The sequence below is a fragment of the Pseudonaja textilis genome, chromosome 1 (assembly GCF_049901715.1).
Source record: "Pseudonaja textilis isolate UNSWEBS1 chromosome 1, rPseTex1.2, whole genome shotgun sequence".
Lineage (NCBI taxonomy): Eukaryota > Metazoa > Chordata > Lepidosauria > Squamata > Elapidae > Pseudonaja > Pseudonaja textilis.
Genome location: NC_141990.1, coordinates 155,688,846 through 155,705,877, shown reverse-complemented (window position 1 = coordinate 155,705,877; position 17,032 = coordinate 155,688,846). Strand labels below are relative to the sequence as shown.

The 17,032-nt window shown below is 37.9% G+C and overlaps 1 protein-coding gene across 1 annotated transcript in view; it reads left to right on the top strand.

The window, feature by feature from the left end:
- PKHD1 (PKHD1 ciliary IPT domain containing fibrocystin/polyductin) overlaps positions 1-17,032 on the top strand; it is a 256,453-nt gene that overhangs the window by 110,057 nt on the left and 129,364 nt on the right. The window contains exons 32-37 of the mRNA XM_087922428.1: positions 4,427-4,634; positions 5,075-5,232; positions 6,253-6,447; positions 6,831-6,956; positions 12,316-12,446; positions 14,887-14,996. Coding sequence (XP_087778554.1) covers positions 4,427-4,634; positions 5,075-5,232; positions 6,253-6,447; positions 6,831-6,956; positions 12,316-12,446; positions 14,887-14,996 — 928 coding nt within the window. The remainder of the gene's footprint in view (positions 1-4,426; positions 4,635-5,074; positions 5,233-6,252; positions 6,448-6,830; positions 6,957-12,315; positions 12,447-14,886; positions 14,997-17,032) is intronic.

Here is a 17,032-nt window from a genome sequence, read left to right as displayed (position 1 = left end):
GAACAGAACATGCCTCCAACCAATCAGAACACGGCTAACCCCCAACCAATCAGAACACAGCCAAACCCCCTACCAATGAGAACACACCGCACCCAATCAGAACACAGCCAAGCCCCCACCCAATCAAGTCCCACCCCACTGGCAGTTAAAAGGAGGAAGCAGCTGCAATCTCACATTACTCTGAGAAGCACAGAGCCGGAGACAGAAGCCTGAAGATGATGAATGAGACTTCATCGAAAGCGTTGCCTAGATACTTCAAATCTTACGCGGAGAAAACCCGAACAACCAAAGATCCATATATATATATATATATATATATATATATATATATATATATATATATATATATATATATATATTTCTTGTTAGCCTGAGAAAACAAGGTCCTTTTTCTTTTACCTTGCCATCAGTCACTGAGCATTTAAGTGAGTGTATCCAATTTTTTTGGATACATTTTCTGTAATTGGAGGTATACTTTGCTGTTTCCTTGCTTTTAGCTGAGTTTTGATCAATTGTGGAGAAGTCCGGAAATCTTTACAGGTTTGTTTCGTTGATGTACACAAAAGTTGCTTTGCAGTCTGCAGAGAAGCAACCTCCCCTCCACTACCAACAGAGTTCACCTTGCACCATTTGAACTTTTCTGTGCATTTGTTAATTGTTACAAAATATTGCCTCTGAAAAGATGCCAAAATTGCCAATTAAGATAATGGGATAAAATCCAAAGAAATGCAGAAAAATGAATGAATTATACCAGGGCTGTCAAACTCCCAGCCTGCAGATGGATGCGTCACACACGGGCCATACTCACGCTTGGTTTAGCGAAGGGGGAAAAAGTCCTGATACATCACGTGATGATGTAAGTTTGACACCCCTGGATTTTACTGAATGGGGAGGGAGGTATTGGAAATGTATTGCATTTTTTTTTACAATGAAGGGAGAATCTAATTAAGGAGTGATCAAAGCACTTAGGGGAAGGGGCAATAAGATTAGTGAATGCCAAATTTGAGAGAGAAAGTGATCACTCATTGGCTTATATTCTCTGCCATTTGCAATTCATTAGCATGAGCTTTGCAATGTTTGGCTCAAGATTCTCTGTGTGAGCCCCTGAGTCTCATAAATATGGGCAACATAGTGCACCAAGTGTTTTGCAGCTGTAGAATAGAATAGAATTCTTTATTGGCCAAGTGTGGTTGGACACACAAGGAATTTGTCTTGGTCAGAGGTGGTATTCAGCAGGTTCTGGCCAGTTCTGGAGAACCAGTAGTGGAAATTTTGAGTAGTTCAGAGAACCAGCAAATACCACCTCTGACTGGAGATTTTACAGTATCCTTCCCCTGCCATACCCACCAAGCCATGCCCACAGAACCGGTAGTAAAAAAATTTGACTCCCACCACTGGTCTTGGTGCAAATACTCTCAGTATACATAAAAGAAAAGATACATTCGTCAGGAGTCGAGAATCATAAGGTACGACACTTAATGATAGTCATAGGGTACAATAAGCAATCAAATCATACTAGGAAACAGTCAATATAAATCGTAAGGATACAAGCGACAAAGTTACAGTCATACAGTCACAAGTGGGAGGGGATGGGTGATAAGGATTGATGACAGTAATAGTAGTGCAGACTTAAGAACAACCAGAGGAAAGTTGATTGAATCTTAGTTGCAAATACTTTGCTGAGTATCTTGGTATCTTGGTGTGGCAGGGTTCTTGTACTATAAGATCCAGACTCCTAGTGGTTAATTTTTAATATAATGCTAATTTTATGAAGAATTTGTGTTTGAAAAGTGCTGATTTACTGCATGTTTCCAGATGAAATTTTAGATTGCAATCTTTATTTCCTTTATACTCTACAAAATAGAAGGAGCAGTTATGATTGCTCAGTTGCCTGAGTGATGAGTGGTGGCTGAGTTGGAGGCGGGGGAAGGGACATTGGATCAATGTACTTCATTTATGTTAAATCAGATATTTAGATGAAATCAGTAGCCTCACAAATATATACAACATTTACAGAATATGTGAAATAAGGGTAAGAATATTTATTCTGAAGAAATTCAGGGCCAGACCAAGACATTTTACTGCCTGAGGTAGAATAACAAATGGTGACCTTCTCCTCAAGTCACAATATATAATATCTTTAACTGAGTAATTAATTCTGGCACTTATGAGAAACTCCCACAAGTATCTTTCTTTAGCAGGAAAAATATATACATATTTTATTAAATGATAAACAATGTGCTTCCTTTTCGTGACATCCAGAATCATTTGTCCAACTCAGCTATCACTATGTGCCTAATAGTAGGGCTGGCTGGCCCTGCAGCAATTTAAAGCAGGATCAACAGAATTAGTATAACAAGATTGTTATAAAGATAACATGATGTGTGCAAAATGCCTTTTATTCTAAATCAGTGTAAAGTAAGGATTATTATTAATATTATAAAAGGCCCTTCCACTCATTTTATTCTATTTATCTGATGCATATTTAGTTCTTTGGGCATCATATATGCTTATTTTAGACCACCTCTTTGGCTTTAGTTCAGTTAACTTGTCAGGTAGCCTTATTTTATAATGGAATATCTGTTTTCTCTGAGGCTGGAGAGAAATTATAAGCTCTCTCCCTTCTTGGAGGAATGTTTCATTTCAGGCATTCCTAGAAACTCTAATAATGCTGGCATGGGAAGGGGCTGTGCTAAAAATCCCTCCAAGGTACCTTAACATTATGACATTAGTCTCAAGAGACATATCTTTAGCTGGTCTTGAAATAGTCATTTATTTCATCTGGAAAATAATAGCAATAGCACTTATATACTGCCCTACCATAGTACTTTACAGCACTCTCTGAGCGGTTTACAAATGTCAACATATGGCCCCCAACAATGTGGATTCTCATTGAACCAACGTTGAAAACATGGAAGGTTGAGTCAACCTCAAGCCCCTTCAAGATCAAATTCTAAGCTGTGGGCAGACTTAGGCTGCAATACTGCATTCTAACCACCCTGCGCCACCAGGGGTAAACTTCACTGTTATTCTAATAACATATCTGAAATGCTCTTTTGAGTATTAGTTGATTTGCTCTAGATATGTTACCAATGGTTACCACTATCTTGCTATCCTCACACCTGAATGTCCATCCCAATTCAATATATATGGTGACCTGTCACTCGAGTCTTTTTGACTTAACCAATAAATCTATATGTCCAATTGCACTTCCTGTCTAGTTTTCTTCCTCAGGTGAGAATTTAATTGATAGCCTCCTTGGATCCAATGCTGTGTTTTGGATTATAACAATACAAAGATGCATAATACAGTGTTGAATATCATTGAAGTATTATGTTGATGAAGTTCTGCATAAAATACACTTTGAAAAACTCCCTTAATATTTTAAACTGACTTTTATGAGAATGATTATATGAAATTATCCCTCAATGAGAGGCTAAGTGGTGTGCTATAAGGTTCAGTCCTGAGCCTGGTGTTTTCAGTATTTTATTTAGGCTTTGGATGAACAGAAGTGTTCACAACTAGCCATAGTGACTTCAAAAGGATGAAATGTTCATTGGGATGTCATAGAAAGATAGATAGATAGATAGATAGATAGATAGATAGATAGATAGATAGATAGATAGATAGATAGACAGACAGACAGACAGATCGATGGAGGGAAGGAGCATAGTATTAATATTTGTATTTTCCTTATTGCATGCTGTACATATGGAAATCATTCCTGCTGGAATTTAGTCAGGCTTCTGTTGTGAATATATGCTATTCATTTTGCCACTGGAAGTATTGTTAAAAGCAATCTTCACATTGCCTGTGTGCTACTGGGAATAGCACATCAGTAGGGCCAACATCACAGGAGATATTATTTTCTTCTCTGAGCTGAAAAAAAAGAAAAATATTTTTAATTGTATGTTCTAGATTTTGGAGACAATGCAAGAAAATAATTGGTTGGCCAAACATTTTTAGTTATGGAATTCAAACCGGATGTTGTTGTGACAGTCCTTGTATTAGGATTGACTTAACATTTTCTCCAGAGCATTATATTATGTTGGGGATGTTTTACAGGGCTTAGTTAATGCCCTTACTTTGATTTGCAGACGATAGCTCTTTTTTGATAAAAAGTATTGTCAAGGTTGTAACCCCTGTTCTTCCCTGGGACCTTATAAAACATCAATTTTTCATTCCACTTTAATGAAATGAAAGATTACATAATGAAAATGTTTACTATTTTTCACCTATAAGTACTAGCAAGATGACAGTATTATATTAAAAACTTAAGAATGAGAAAAAGGTGAGTTCTTAATCCATACATTATTCTCATTTTGTTTTTAAACACTACAGATTTGATTGTGGCTGTGGCCGTGCTTAATATTCATTAAAAATTTCAGTCTTTTTCCTCATATGTGAATCTTATTTAATATTTCAGGCTGTGTCCCAAAATCATTAGTCACATATTTGAAATCAGCAGCATACTCTAATGACACAAAATTGGACTTAATGGACTTTGTGGATTGGAAACCTGGAGATGAAGTTGTTGTATGCGGAGGAAGTTTTGAAGGTGCTCAAAAGAAAAAGGAAATTCTTACCATTAAGGAAATAAATGGTACAGAACTCTACATTACATCTCCACTAAGGTAATCATGCCTGAGTTGGCAGTGTTGCATTGGCAAGGCTCATGGGATGAAATTCATACAATTGTGGGTCTGCATTGCTACAATTATATTCCAGCTGGAACTGTGACATATACAGACAACTGCAGGTCTGTGCTGATTAAGTACTCATCACAGAAAGGGGATTCAGTGCTGATGACAGAGGATGTATTAAGGCAGGGGTGCCAAACTCACATCCTCATGGCAGCATCACGTGATGTATCGGGACTTTTTCCCCCTTTGCTAAACTGGGAGTGGGCATGGCCAGTGCATGAGTCATCTGGCCCATGGGTCGGGAGTTTGACAGCCCTGTATTAAGGCTAAATTCTGCCTTCAATTCAGCTTATTTCTGGCATTTTAAAATTGATGGAAGCATTGACACAATTTGGTAGAACTAGCAGTATTTATTGTTATGTATCCCATAGGTATTCTTACATTGTTACTGAGAAGCAGGTTGTTGAAGAGCATCTTGCTTTTAGAGCTGTTGTGGCATTGCTGAGTAGGAATCTAGTCATCCAAGGAAATGTCACAAGTGAAAAAGTTTCCCATCTGCGACTCTGTAAAGCAGCAGCTATTTCAGGAGGTGAGTGAGGAAGAACACCCATGCACAATGGAAGTAAATAAGTGAGCAGAACATTGTGGTTTTTAACATCCTAGGTTTTTATCACTATTTCAAAGACCCTTCCCACTTTACTTCTTCTACAGGCTCCCCACCTCCCCAAAATCCTCTTTTCAGTTGAAATATTGAAATATTAAGCAGATTGAACTGAGGCATTTTCTGTTTGCTTCAAATGGGAAGTGATGGAGCAATTAAATGTAGTAGGCATTTTCAGAATATAATTTTGTACTTTAGATTAATGTACTAATGTGATTCATGCACACACCCCTTCTTCCCCAGTTTTAGAGGGAAAGAATATTTTAAAAAAGTATTTTGAGATATTATAATAAATATAAATCAACATGCAGAAAAAAATGAAACGCTATTTAAATAAGAGCTCATTTCAAAGACTGTGGAAGAGAATGTTAATATATATGAACACTGGATTTGCTGTTTTACAATGTACTCTTTAATCAAGAAGGGAATAATTTATGTTCATGTAAATTTTTGAGACATATGTGGAGTACATTAAACAGTCTATTGGATTCTTATAGCTGAAATACGTTTGCAGTAGATGAGGTATGGTTTACTTTCTACATTTAATGTTTTTATGAGTGAGTGACAGTAACACTGATACAAGAGACTGTCTAAAAACATTGCTTAAAACAGCCTTTTGGCACAGCACCATGGACTAGTTTAATGGAAAACAGTTTTTCCACAGACAGGTTGCTGTTTTGGTTTTGCTTGCTTGCCCGCTGCTCACCTGAGCTGTGTGGCCCAGTACCTAATAAGCCATGGAGTGGTACTGGTCCATGGCCCAGAGGTTGGGAACCTCCATCTTAAAGGATATCATACAATGATTGCCGCTCCTATTAAGTATTACTTCAAGTCTGATGATTGCATATTTCCTTTGTGGTTTGCTGAAATTCTCATCTCTTCTCTGGGATGTTTGAATAATCTCAGTTCTACTTCTGAATAATTTCTACCTCCCTTGCTACTTTTCAGATAACTCAAAGTGCTTCTATAAGAGAAGTGAGAGAAAACCTGGGTCTCAGGACATGGGGGCTATTGTCATTGTGGAATCCTATTATGATGAAGAGAGTGTGCTACATTTGGCAGGGGTACAGTTCTATCATGTAGGACAAGCGTTCCAAAAGCATTTCAGTGCACTGACTGTGGTTGGAAATGCTCAAATGACCAGTAAGACATTTTAATTTCTAGAGGCAATTGTGTATGTTACTTTAAATGTTTTCTTAACAGGATTTTTAATTTATTTTGCATCTGGGTGCAATCAAAGTATCACTGAGGATGATTACTTCTAGAAAAGTTCTGGACATATAAATTCTACTTGCCAATTGAGATGTTTATTTCAATTCTATATAGGAAAAGTTTGGAAAAAGTTATGAAAGTGTCATTGCTTCCTCCCCCCCCACCCCAAATTCTGGCAGCTAATAAATATTCCTCTGTTTTCATCATCAATATACTAATCATTCCCAGTATGATTTCAGTATCAGTATTTTTTAACATCATTTTCCAGTTTTGCTGGTCTGTATCTAAGTCTATTTCTTATTTTGCTTTTTTAGACTCTTACATGCAACATTGTGTTGTACTGGATTCTTTTGCTCAAGGAGTTAGCCTATCAGGAATATCAGGTTTCAAGATTGAAAATAACACTTTTTACAACATTATGGGCCATGGAATTAAAATAGGTAAGTGAACTAAAAAAATGTTAAAGGGTTTGCAGAATTTTTCAGCCCAAAAGGATTATTTTAGAAACTCTTTTTGCTTAGGATTTCCCCAACACCTTTGCTTTACAATTCTATTTCCAGATATTTTATTTTCAAATGAAAAATCATCATTCATATAAAAACAAAAAAATGACATTTCCATCAGTATAAAAAATAGAGAACTGAAAAATAGAAGTCATTAGTAAAGCAGGTTCCCAAGCTTTCATAAGGGTTCAGTGGATGACCGGGTGTTTTCATGCTAACAGGTGTTTAAGGCATTTTTGTGAAGCACTCAGTAAGGATGAAATGTGTAAGCATCACATGTCAGCAGCCTATTAACCAAAAAGGAGTACTGTGGTATCACAGATATGTTTTGGCACAATATACCACAGGGCAGAAGTCTCTCTATCAAATGAATCACTAAATGAAAAGACACATTTGACACAGCCTGAAACCCCTGAGTTCAACACTGAATGGGATAATTCTTGGTATTTTCTTTTTATTTTTCTAATTCAGCTGAGGTGAGATGAAGCTATGTTTGTGCTGTCTCCAGATACAAACATACAAACAAAGAGGGGGATTTTAAGAATGGAAATGTTTGGGTGCTCCACCCTGTACTATCTCAGTGGGGAGCACTAATATTAAGATACCTTTAAACTACAACGTCTTCCATTTATCCTCCAGCCCCTCCAATGCATTTTGAATTTGATTTTGGTTATGTTCACAGCTGCCAACTTCAAAATGTTGAGAAAATGCAGAAATCACCATAAAGTAATTTATGTCCCAGCTATGTGACAGGAGAGTGCAAAATGGCATTCAGTCAGCACGTATGCTGCCATAGCTTCTGTATAACAAGTCCTCTATCACCCACTCCATATAAAAAGAAACATGTTAATACTCCCACTCCCATTCCCACTTTTCCCATACATACCAGATATAGGTGCATTTTTCAGTTTTTCAGAACATCTAACCACTTTTGACTTAGGATGGCAGCCCAGCAAGATAATCCAGACAGGAAGCATGACTAGATGGACTAATTCTAATTTATTGTAGGATTAGTTAATAGAATCTTGCAAGTCTGATAGTAAATTCCTCCCTTTGCAGCCCAAGAAAACATCCCTTTTGTGGGCTAAGCTGCCTCTTACCTAATCATTTCTCTAGCTATGGCTCTTTCCCCTGATGCCCAAATTCATTTCCGCATAACATTATGTAGGGTGAACCACAAAGTCATCAAGCCACTTTCTTTCCCTGTATTCAATGGCTCCAAAGAGGTGTGATAATGAAAAGATAACATGTATTATTGATTTGGAATAGGCACTTCCTCAATACTACAACTGGAATTGCATGTTGTTGTGTTGAGAAAAGGAGAGATAAAAGCTAAACAATCCCTACTGAAATAGATTGAAATAGTAACAGGATACTGAAGCTGTATGGAATATGAGAGAATTTATGTTGTTATGAATCCAAGAAAGTAAAGTTCTCATTGGAAAAATGTATGTCCAAAGCATTGACAAGAATACCCAGCTTGGCTCTGGAAGCAAACAGTCTTACATAGCATTTTGTGACTATACAGATATGCAGCTGGTTCTGAAACAACATAAATGTGTAAATCCCCAGGCATCAGAGACTGGTAGAACTGTCTTCAAATGAAAGATACATTCACATGTAGTCATCCTGATTGTAGCTTTGTGAGAGGTATCCATATATACCTTCAATTGCTCATAATCTTCAATTCCTCATAATGCTTTAGTTTTCTTGTGGATTTCACCCCCTTTTATAGAATAAAAAAAATCTTATGGAAAATTGAATAACTCATATTGATAAGAAATATAATTAGACTAGAACTAGACTCCTGGTTTCTATGCCAGCATTGTAATCTCTTCATCAATTTCTACTATTTCTACTATTGACCTCACCCCTTTCCTAAGAGGTCTGTAGGGGGTGTTCATAAGCGCATCATCGTGCCTACCATCCCTGTCCTATTGTTTCTTTTATTTTTCTTATATGTATCCATGTATTCATAACTATGTTTTTACTTATACCTATTATCTTGTAAGACAATTGACAAACCAAATAAAATAAATAAATAAATAAAATATATCATACATTGAGTACATTCAATTTGTATGACATATCAAACAAAATAGATTTGGATCTCACAAAATAGAACAAAAATTTCTTCTAAAATCCTTCCTTCCTTCCCTCCCTCCCTCCCACCCTCCCTCCCCCTTTCCTCTCACTCTAAGATGCTTACAAAAATAGAAACAACATATAAAAAAATTAACCGAAACAACTGCAAAATAATCACAAGATGGCAATCCAACAATAAAGCAAACATAAACATATGGCAGCCATCAGTTTTTTGGACAAAGAGTTGATCCAGATGGCTGTATTAAATTTTTATCCACTAGTCTTTGAATTGAAAGAAAAGTATTGGTGTAATCCATGATCCCCATGGCTAATCCCTATTTTAAAACTGGAACTGGACTGACAAAAGCTACTGTTCTCATTAGCCTATTGAGAGCAAGTTAAAGAAAAGGATTAATACAGATTCTGATTTTATTTACTCTTCCATTTTGCCTGCTGATGGGAAATCAGCCATCAATCATTCTTGCACATATGTATGTATGTATGTATGTATGTATGTATGTATTTATGTATTTATTTATTTATTTATTTATTTGGGTTTTCTTACTTCCCAATCCTAAAGATCTGTGGTTGTGTATGTCAGAAATATAACACTGAAAGCACAAATACCAAATTAGTGTCCTCATTAAAAAGCTGGTGCTCAGGACTCCCTGAAACAGTATAGATTTAATTTGTTTATGAAATGCTGACAATTTAGAGGCTGCACTTATTTCAATGGAAGAGAGCACCACAAAGTAAGGGCAACCATAGAGAAGATCCTGTATGAGAAGGGCAGCTTTGGAGAAGTATAGGTAAGAACTTAGAATGGCAGGTAGAGCTATTGTCTAGCTGTCCAACAAATATAATGCAAGAGTGGGGCAATTCGTGGGATGGAGAACTTCTGATGTGCCTCTTTGTTGCAATCCCTCATCTTGTGAATACAAGCTAATCACATATCCAAAAATAAATCAAGATCCACACCCATCTTCCTAACTTTCCTAGGGGCCTGAAGACCTGGCTCTGCCAATTGACCTGGGGCTCCACCAGCATGCATGATATTGGAGATGGCCAATGGAGCAAGACATGCCGCAACTCTCCCATGCACATCCTGCTCCCTTCCTCCCCATCTTCTTAATTGTAAATTATTATTGTGCATTTTTATTGTTCAATGTTTTATCAGTGTTTAGTGTTCATAAGTTACTCAGTATTGCTTCTAGGCAAGATGGGTAGCAAGCAAGTCTAATCAACCAACCAACCAGCAATCAGGTCAAAGGAGGTGATGATAATGAGTGAATTCTGTCTTCAACTAGTGTTTCAAGAGAAGGGCAATGTAGTGAGTGACCAAGGAGTCCAGTTCTGACCTGACAGCTCATGGCACCAGAGGAAACCAGTGTAGAGCCATGAAAAACACATTATTGTGATTGGCTGATGTGCAGTAACAACATCATAACCATTGTATCCTCACCAAATAAAGCCAATGCCATAATGAAATAGCCAAAGGCACTGTTCCTGCACCAAAGTAAAAAACAACAACAACAACAATAAAATGTATAGCTTGAAAAACATGAAATGCTGTCAATGATGGAAGAACTAGCAGCGTAAGCTGGCCCATGCAGGTGATTCTTCCTTGGTTTAATCAACCCTTTGTGCAGCAGATAACCAGAATTTACATAAAGACCATTACACCTACATAAAATAAAACAACAAACAGATCTGTGTCTCTCAGGAATCCAAACAGGGCCTGAAGAGCATTTTCAAATGCATTGTTTGGGTATTATGTAAACTGATGCTTTTGAAGAAGCTAGTTGCCTGGTCTCTTCTACAGCTCAAGTCACAAATACCATGAAGAACAGTTCCCCGCAACCAGAGGGGAAGGAATATCCCTGAAGGTCCCTAAATGGGCTATAAAGGCCTGGGATAATAAACCACAACTAAATCAGCAATTACATTCCATTTACTGGATATAGTTTTCAATCACCATTGCATCTAGTTTACTGGCTGTAGGTTTTATCCCTAATAAAAACTATATCTAGACAATTGGGAAATTCCTACTTTAAAACTGGAACAGCCAAAGATAACTGTAAGCTTTTTCAAGTATGGGCTGGGGATAAGATGAAAGATATGGCAAAAAAAAAATGTTACCAGGGCATATTCATGCTGCAGTAAGGGGGAAAACCCCAAGTGAAAGTGGATTTGTGTAATCAAGCTTCTTGACTAGGAACACTTTAGCCTGGAGAATAGAGAAGCCAGCTAAGCCAGCAGTATCCGGTCAAAGGAAGACAGATCTGAGTTTAATTTACGATGTTTCCGTTCCTATGGGATCTGTTGTTCTTCTGATTTCAACAGTTATTAAAGATAAGCACTGCTGCTGGCTGCTTATAATGACACTTTCATAAATATATATAGAATATGATGATTTTGATACAACAGTAATGCTCCAGTAGATCAAAATCATCTAAAAAAGAATTTTGATCAGGACAAAAATGTTTGCACACTATATAACCAGATCTAGGCCAGCAGCAATTACTGAGTGAAGAGCAACACACACCAAGCAACAGAACAAAGGCTTATTAAAGGATGCGAAACAGGTCTTGATATTTATAAATGCACCACAAAGCTCATCATCAACAAAGCATGCACAATGTACTTTTAACATAAGCTAAATCAATTAACCAGATCAACACCATGTTAGTAGTCTTTGTACAGCCTCAGCAACTTTAGGCACACTTGTGTGTAAAACACAGCAGCACATGCTCAAACACACAGCACACCCCTCTTTCTTTTACCAGAATGCAGAATAAAGTGCTCCGTATACTGGTCCAAGTCTGATCTCTAACTACAACTCACCCACATTTACTTTCACTTCCCTGCAGCAAAGTTTTTTTTAAAGAGCAATTATTTACCAAGCAGATTGGCAGCTATGCAGCTGCTATTGGGACTTGAGCTTACCTACTGTTGTCCTCAGAAGAGTCCATTTCTCCATCACTTCATTAAGCCTAAATCCATAGCAGCTGGGGCCATGAATAATAGGGTGGGTGCAAAAAAGATAGATAGATGATAGATGATAGATAGATAGATAGATAGATAAATAGATGGATAGATAGATAGACAGATAGATGGATGGGCAGGAAGGCAGGCAGACAGGCAGGCAGGCAGGCAGGAAGGCAGGCAGGCTGTTATGTGATAATTTATTAATTTGTAATTCTATTTTTAGGAGCGTGGCATGGCAATAATAAAATAAGACACAATACAATTATTGGACTAGTGGGCACTGATGGCCTTTCCAATACTGAAGTTCTGTCCCCAGCTGGAATATATATCCAGTCTCCTGATAATTTGATAGAGGTAAGATATAAAGACAATACTATTGTACAATGGGAAAGCAAAAAATAAGTGACATTGTGATACATTTTCTTGAAACTTCCTCACCCCAACAGTTAGATTTGTAGATAAAATTGTTTTGCTATTTCTTGCATTTCTTTCTATCTCTATTTCTTCAGTTCAGTTCTGAACTGAAGAAGCTTCTGAACTGAAGAAGTTTCTTGGATGAGAAGTGAAACATTTTCAAGGAAAAGAAACTAAGAAAGTCCAGTTCTGTCTGAAAAAGCACTTTGGGGTTTCTCTAGGAACCTCGATTAAATAGTGTGCAATAGGGGGCTATATATCTTTCAGTTTTCAAAAAATAATAATAATCATCCATTGGAAAAGAGAGGAGAAAGCAAGTTAGAAACAAAGTAAATATAAACAAATGCTTAGTTTTCAACATTGCATTAAACAAGTATGTATAGTGCCAATATTATGAATAAAATGTAACTTGGTTGTACTTCTAATTCTGTCAGACATTCACACAGAAAGGCATTTCTGTGAAAATTCAGCCACAATGAAATCCATAAAATAAAGTTCCTAAAATTGTATTTCCACTTAAAATTTCCTGCTTGCCTAAAAGTACTGCTGTCGAACTACTCTTCCTCTCCATAAATATTCCCTCCCCTCCTCAGGTTAAAAATAATTTCTGGACTGGCATCCTAGGTAAACATCCAGTGACATAATATGAGTTGACAATGGAAGCTCTACATTAACTGTGCTATGGGCAGTATGATATGCAAAGCTATATTTCTGCAACAAGGTGCCTAGACTTGTGCTTTAGGCATTACTCTTATCTCTTTGCTTTGCACCTGAAGAAAAATGTCATGCACCATGACAGCGAGAAAACTGGATAGGTCACAAGTCTGGAAACAGGATCTGGGGCCTTTCTTTCTCAAGCTACTGATTCTACTGATTCTTTTTGATCTAGGTCACAACTAGTGTTCTCAAAGCTATTCATCCAGCAACCTCTGGCAAGTAAGTGGGTGGTTGTGCTTGCAATCCCTTTGGGGACATAACCACTTGGCAAGCATTTAAAATGACACCATTGAGCACCTTTTGGCCACTGCACATCTGGATCAGATTTCTATTGTGATTTTGTGTGTGTGTGTGCTGAACTTTAGGCAATATTCTCAGTTAATTGCCTTCTCTCTTAGAGTCTCTTACTTTTGAACCTTGATTTGGTAATGAAATATTTTTATTTCAAATAGATACACTAGGGGGAAAAAGCATGCTGCTATTAATGAGATGCTGTAGGCTGATAGATGCTCACCTAATTGTGGTATTTTTATAATGTATTTTACTTAATTAATACAGTATTTTGATTTTTCTTATTGCTTTTCTTATGATATATATTCAAGTACATCTACAGCAGAATCCATTTGGTTTGTATTTTAAGATGAACTGACCTTGATTCTCATTCCTGATCTATAATGTGAATCAGAAGTCAATTGTTCCCCCCACCCCAAAAAACATACAAAAGTGTGTAGAGTAAGAAAAATAGTAGTACTGATTAAGAGATTAGGGAAATTCTATGTCCAAGTTCCCATCTGACCATGATGCTAACTGAATGAGTTGGGGTCAACCACAGCCAGTCTAACTACTGTATATCACAGTGTAGCTCTGGTGCTAAAACATGAGGGAAGAAAACTACTCTGAGCCCCTGAAGAAAACAGAAGCAGCTACAATAGAGGAAGTCCATATTATGAAAAACTACTCAAAGAGTTGCAGAAATAAAATGGAACCAATTTTTTTTATAATGATCAAAATCATGTTTAAAAAGAACTAAAACTGAAATCTAGGATTTGATGTCAATGTTTGTAATAGTTGGAGAGGGGGCATGTTTCAGCGGTGAAATTCAATCACCTTGGCTCACCTCGGGAGAGGTGGTAGCAGTGGTGGGATTCATTGTTTTACTACTAGTTCTGTTGGGGTGGCTTGGTGGGTGTGGCAGGGGAAGGATACTGGCAGGGGAAGGATACTGTAAAATCTCCAGTCAGAGGTGGGTTTTGCCAGTTCTCCGAACTATTCAAAATTTCCATTACCGGTTCTCTAGAACTGGTCAGAACCTGCTGAATATCACCTCTGGGTGGTAGGGATGATTTGAATTGGTACAAAAATTACCCTGATCGCTCCTGGTTGCTATTACTATTATACCAAGCCATGCCCACAGCCACACCCACAGAACCGGTAGGGAAAAATTTTGAATTTCACTCCTGGCACGTTTGTATGTGTTCTCTCAACTTTCAGATGGACCTATTATCTTAACTTCCATGGGTTTCAACAATAATTTGATAGAGATATCAAAGTGTTGTTACTGATGATAAATTCCCCTGACTTATAGACACAAATCTTTCTGGCACTCTTGGTGTTTTACCATCAGCTGGTTCAGATGTCCTAATAACTCCTATTTTCTCTGCAGAGTAACGTGGTGTGTGGCACTGGGCATGGTTACTTTTTTCACCTTCCTCCTTCAAGATTAGGAGAACCAGTGATGTTCTTCAGTAATAATGTAGCCCATTCTTGCTCCAGGTATTTTTCCCCCTTTTCTGCCTGTTTTATTTTGTCATCTCGCACATGCCATCAGATATACAACATGCACATACACAGGAAATCTGCAATCATTAATTGGGGTAAATGTGTTTAATGCTTTCTCTGATGTTTAATAGGGTTTCCCTCCAGCAGGATGAAAACATATTGATATGCTATGGTTCATTTCTCATAGACTATGTAAACAATTCATTTCATTTTCAGTTACATATAGCCTTCTCTATTCTAAACCATTCTGTCACATTTTCAACTCTTACGTTTTACTCATTGGAGAGATGTGGCAGCGATACATAATATTTCTCATGTTGCTGCATTCTGATTTTTTTTGGCCAAATATTATATTTGCAATTTAAGATTGGCACAGAGTCCTTGCCATCCTTCATGAAATTGTTTCAGTTCATTAACAAATGTCATGCATAACTGCCATGAATTATTATTTATTTTTCTCCTAATCTATATTCATTTGATTATTTACATATCAGTTTGGTGTTGTAGTTAAGAGCCCAGGCTAGAAACCAGAAAACTGTCAGCCCTAGTCCCACCTTAGGCTGGAAGTCGGTCACTTTATCTCAGTTGTAGGAAGGAGGCAATGATAAACCACTTTTGAAAATCCTTTCCAAGAAAACTTCAGGGACTCATCCAAGCAAGAGTCAAAAACTCACTTGAACACACACACAGAGACAAACACACACACACACACACACACACACACACACACACACACACACTGGAGGTTTTTAAGAAGAGACTGGACACTCACTTGTCTGAGATTGTATAGGTCCGTGATGGCAAACCTATGCCAGAGATAGCATGCAGAGTCTTGTTTGTGGGCACGCAAGCTGTCACCCCAGCTCACCTCTGCTGCGCATGTGCACACACCTTCCACCGGCTAGCTGGTCTTTGGGTCTCTGCTGCACATGCTTGGGGGACCTGCGTGCATGCATTGGGGGCAGGGCACATTGCCTTTTGGGCATGCACTTGCATATATGTTTTGTTCATTCGGTGCTGAAAAGGTTTGCCATCACTGGTATAAGTTCTCCTGCTTGAGCAGGGGGCTGGACTAGAAGACCTCCAAGGTCCCTTCCAGCTTCTATTCTATTCTAACACACACAGCATATTCTTGCAGAAATTCTCATCATGAACATGTTGAAAACAGAAGAAATAATAATCTCAATCAAAGAACTATATGAGGGAATCATTGTAATTTTGGAGCAGACCAGGATTTTAAATCTTCTTGAGGCTGAATGTGTATAGAGGTTAGAAGTGGATTGCAAGTATTGTATGTCTTGTATTAAATATGTACTTTCAACACCTTTCTAAAACACATATCACAAATATAATTATTTGTTATACCGCACTTTTTCTCCAGAGCTCAAGGTAGTATACACAGTACCATTTTCCTCCACTCCCAATGTTCTTAATTTAACACCTTAAGCCTGGTCAAACACAAGGCCCACTGGCTGGATCCAGCCTGTGGGGTGCTTAGATCTGGCCTGCAGGGCCACCCTGGAAACAGCAAAGGACTAGCCCATGATGCCTTTGCCAGCGGAAAGGGAGCTCAGGGAGGCCATGCGTGGCCCTCCCGGCTCCATTTTGTCCACGATGGCCTCTTGCAGGCCTCTGCCAGCGAAAACAGAGCTCACACGCAGGCCCCCGGGGTCCGTTTTTGCTGGCAGTGGGCTACAGGAGGGCTTAATGGCTGAAAATGAGTGACATTGAGCTGATATAAGTCGTGTCAAACTGGACATGCCCCCCCGATGTCAAACAGAACCCTGATGCGGCCCTCAATGAAATCGAGTTTGACACACCTGCCTTAACTTAAATGCTTGTTTTTAAAGTTAAGCTTACTATTCAGTTTCTTGCTTGCCTCTTTTCCTGAAGTATTTTGATCAAGTTGTTTATTCTAGAAATGAGCATTTTTTTCTGCCCTAATATATTGGATGCTAGTATATATGATCAAATGTACTGATTAATTATCTACCCTGAAATTTATTTCAATAAAGAAAGTTAGAGTCCCC